The 4,299-nt window shown below is 43.0% G+C and overlaps 1 protein-coding gene across 2 annotated transcripts in view; it reads right to left on the bottom strand.

Annotated features, from left to right (window-relative positions):
• LOC110022496 (auxin efflux carrier component 3a-like) overlaps positions 1-3,273 on the bottom strand; it is a 4,907-nt gene extending 1,634 nt beyond the window's left edge. The window contains exons 1-4 of one of the 2 annotated variants that reach the window (XM_020721463.1): positions 2,492-3,273; positions 1,415-2,403; positions 993-1,287; positions 821-906 (exon numbers count right to left, since the gene is read on the bottom strand). In XM_020721463.1, coding sequence (XP_020577122.1) covers positions 821-906; positions 993-1,287; positions 1,415-2,403; positions 2,492-2,526 — 1,405 coding nt within the window. In that variant the 5' untranslated portion in view covers positions 2,527-3,273. Of the gene's footprint in view, positions 1-820; positions 907-992; positions 1,288-1,414 lie in introns of both variants that reach the window. The other variant, XM_020721462.1, reaches the window with a different exon arrangement.
• Positions 3,274-4,299: the final 1,026 nt, after the last annotated feature.

Below are 4,299 nucleotides of genomic sequence, written 5' to 3' on the forward strand. Positions count from 1 at the left end.
AGAAAAATGACTAGTTTGCCCCCACCCCCACCCCCCGGGTCTATCAGTTGCCCGCCACTAAAAATTCTTTGTTCGGATTGGAGCAAGGAATATGTCGTACACCTCATGCTCAACAGAACTTAATACTAGAGCGCACGTGGACACAATAATTATCTAAAAAATATAATTTTTTTTTCTCTAAAACAATAGAAGATAACTAATCAAATATATTTTATTTTTTTAATTTTCAAAAATGTAAAAATCATAACCACAAAATAGAAAATAGAAAATAAAACAATCACAAAAAAAGATAAAGTAAAAAACACAAATAAAAAATAGAAAGTTATCCCAACAAATCCTTAGATATGAGAATTGTGTTCTATGAATATAATGGTCCCTTTTTTATTTAAGAATAAATTATCTTAATGTTTAGATACAAGTATGAAACTATATTTAAAAAGAAATGCTTAAATAAACTGTTGGAAAATGAAAAGCTATCATTTTGATAGATGTATTTTGACACAAACATGTATTTACATTATCATAATTCATTTTCCAAAAATTCCCTTCAAAGTTAAAATTTTTTTTACATGTTTTAATAACAGGAAAGTAAAGTAATCCATTTATAAAAATAAATTAAATTTATAAAAATACGTATATATATCTGAAAAGTTCATAAATTTTTTATTTAATTATAATCCTGCGCTTCAAAGGTTTCGGACCATCTGGAAGCAGCCACGACTAACCCAAAGAGTTGTCCCCGTTCTCCGGGGCGTCCAGCATTTAACGGATATCCTCAGCAAATTTACAAATTACAAGTTAATTGAAATAAACAACACACCTAAGCTAAACATAGCCATCCCGAGTCCGGCGTCGGACAGTATCGATATGGACTTCTCAATAATCTTGGGCATATGAACGTCCCACCTGTACAAATGATTAACAATAATAATTGGTTAACCATGTGCTAATTTGTGATTAGAAGGCAGTAATTTCAAAGCAAGGCAGTGGACCGGAAAGCTATCAGGGACCAGATTAGCCCGATGAGGATGGAGTATGTGTTGGGATTGCGAATGAGCTTGCGCCACACCATTATGAGAATTAGACGGCTCATCACGCTCGCCGGCGGCATCTGTGCCTCCTTCCCACCACCGACGCAGGCCGTGACCTTCGGGTGAAGCTCCGATGTCGGGCTCGATCCAAGCTTGGACAGCACATCCGGGCCCCTGACCACCTTCCCGTCTTTTCCTTCCTCCAGACTCCTCCCGCCGCCGAAACAAAAGTCTCCGTCCCCGGGAATCACAGCACCTTAACCATTTCGAATGGGGGAATCGGTAAACAGCAACAATTAATTATTGGGAAGAAAAGGTTTGTTTTAACTTCACTGTTCAAATTGAAATGTCTGCTTTGGAAAAAAGCGAAGAATAATTAGCACCTTTGTTCCCGTCAGTGGGTGGAAGATCAGCTGGAACGATCATGCGAATCTCTTTGGCCCCGAGGTCCGATCGGCCGTCCGCGCCAGTGAAATCCGCTCCGCAAAGCACAGGGAGTCCGCCGACCTCTGACAACGGAGACGCGCTCGAGCTCCAAACGAACATGTGAAGCTCCTTTGCGTCGTGGTTCGTCGCGTGCTGGGTGGGCACAGCCGTCGCAGCAGGCAATTTCTTCGGGATTGCAGAACATCCAGCAGTAATATCAGGGTTTGGTGCCAGGAAATGCCCAAATCTCCTTGATCCACCCTGTTGGTGGTGGTGCTCGTCGAATTTGGACGGCCGAGGCGTCGGTTCTTTGGATGATTGCACTGAGCAGAGATCGCCTGGACCGAAATTTGATTGCTGGAGCGGTGGCGGCGTTTCGCCGCCGCACGTGGCGAAGAAGTCAGAGTGGTTGAAGTTGGATCCTCTTGGTGTTGGATTCCTCGACAAGCTAAGTGAATAAATGTCGGCACCCGTGAGATTAGACGGCCGGGGAGTCATCAGCGAGATAGATTGCCTTGACGATGTGGACTTCCTGACTGTTACATGAATCTTGCCATCGCCTCCCACCTCTGTTTCGCAATGGAGCAAGTCCCATCCATCGTCGAGAGAGGTGACGTCCGACTCAACCCGGAACGAGCCGATGGACACCGCTGTGTCAGGGAACTGCTGCGCAATAAGTATCCGCGCTGCGCGGTACTCGAACAGGAAAAGCATGATGGTGTTCCACATGATGAACTGGAGAACGACGATCTGTACCATGAGGGATCCAGAGTAGGGCCCGTACATGGCGATAAGCAGGGGGATTCCGACAACCAGAGTGTTGGGAAGCGTGGAGAGGGAGAATAGTGTGATGGACCAATCGAGAGAGCCAAAGGTGGTGAAACGAGCCCAAACGGCGAGTGCGGCGAGGACGATCAGTTTTTGGAGAGTGTCAGCGGCGAGAAATCTGAAGTTCATAGCGTAAGGGTTGTTAGTAGAGATAAAGTGGAATGAGAGGAGTGGTACTGCAAAGATGGCCACAAAGCGGTTGATACCGGAGCACTGCTCCGGCGAGAAGATCCGCCACCATCGGACCGAGCCGTAGGCCAGGATCATTGCGACGTAGAGCGGGACAACTGCCGTGAGGACAGAGTAGAGGTTTCTCGTGGTGATCATTTCACCCCAGTTCTCGGCGACAGCAGCAGCATGCCGCTGAATTTAAAGGAGATAAAGAGAGGTGAGCGGTTGTCAGTCGGTGGAAATTTTCGGTTCCAAATGGGGAATTCGAGGGTCAGAAAATAGTAAATTAGTATATTTATATATAGCCAAAAGAGTAACTAATTTATATCAAACAAGTGAATTACAACTGATATGGCGGAGGTTAAGTGAATTTCCATGGAGCAAAACTTCAAAAACAGGAGGAAAAGTGCTAAAAACATGAGTATTGGCTGCCTCTTTGGCCAAAAAATAGATGAAAAGTGAGGATGAACATCTAAAGTTCAAAGAATGTATAGTTTTTTTTGGTTATTTAGTATCAGATCTTGCACCTTCTTGTAGCCTTTTGTGATACCCGCAACTGATGTATGTTCAAATCCTTTTGGTTCCATTCATGGCGGATTTTCTCTATCATGGCTTACTCATGGCCTCAAAACATCCATTTTGATAAAATGGTATCTTAGAGATTTATTAAGTCACTGAACATATCTTAGCATGTTTCATGACAACTTCAGAAGAAGCAATTTCCTAACATTTATTCTAGTAGTTTTTAAGGTTGAGGTGCACTTTTTTAGCTTGCCTTAAAGATTTTACTTTGGACCACCGTTTCGTTTGAATTTTCGACCCATTGTTCACTGTTATAGTCTTCATAGAGATTGTTCAGCTTGTGATCTTGCTGCATATTATAGCGAGATTGGTTTTGCACCATTAACTGTGTTCATCTTCTTTGCTTGTAAGTTCTAGACAATTTGTTCATCACAAGATGCAATGGAGAAGTTTATGCTAGTTCTGCAAAATCTCAATCCTACAAGATACTCTTATACTGATATTATCACCATTATCAGACATTTAAGCAGTTGTTGGAACGAGAAGGATTTGGCCCCGTATAGGAAGGGGAGCTCCCCGACGTGCATTTTGTTACAGTGAAGCTGCTTGAAGGGAGCTCCAAGTGCAATGCTGATGATTTCATAAGCGAAGTCTCCACAATATGAAGAATTCACCACCCGAATGTTCTTTGCCTCAACAGATTCTGCTCCGAAGGCTCCAAAAAAGATCTCATTTATTAGCTCATGCCCAACAAATCACTGGACAAGTACATCTTCAGCTCAAACATACATTTTTCATGGCAGAAACTCAACAGCATAGCTCTTAACATCGCGAGAGGAATCTCTTACCTTCACCCCGGTTGCGATAAGATAATCCTCCATTTCGACATCAAGCCTCAAAACATTTGGTTTGATCAAAGCTTCATCCTCAATGTCTCAGACTTCAAGCTCGCCAGACTATACTCAAAGGATTGCAACGTAGTTTTTGTTAGCTTTGCAAGAGGAACAATCAGATACAATACTCTAAAGCTAGTCTCCCGCAACTTTGGAGTCATATCTCATAAATCTGATGTGTACAACTTCAGAATAATGTTGATGGAGATGGCAGCCGGCTGGTGAAACGTCAAGGGGAGTGATGGGAGTTCGAGTCAGTGTTATTTTATATATCTGTGATATATGATAAGTTGAAGATGAATGCGATGAAGGAGAAAAAATTTGAGAGCGTTGAGATGAGTGAGGTGGAGAAGAAGTTGTATTGGGTGATGCCTTGGTGCATTCAGATAAGGCGGGCAGATCGGTCGGTGATGAATCAAGTGATGCAG

This window comes from Phalaenopsis equestris, unplaced genomic scaffold (assembly GCF_001263595.1).
Source record: "Phalaenopsis equestris unplaced genomic scaffold, ASM126359v1 Scaffold000193, whole genome shotgun sequence".
NCBI lineage: Eukaryota > Viridiplantae > Streptophyta > Magnoliopsida > Asparagales > Orchidaceae > Phalaenopsis > Phalaenopsis equestris.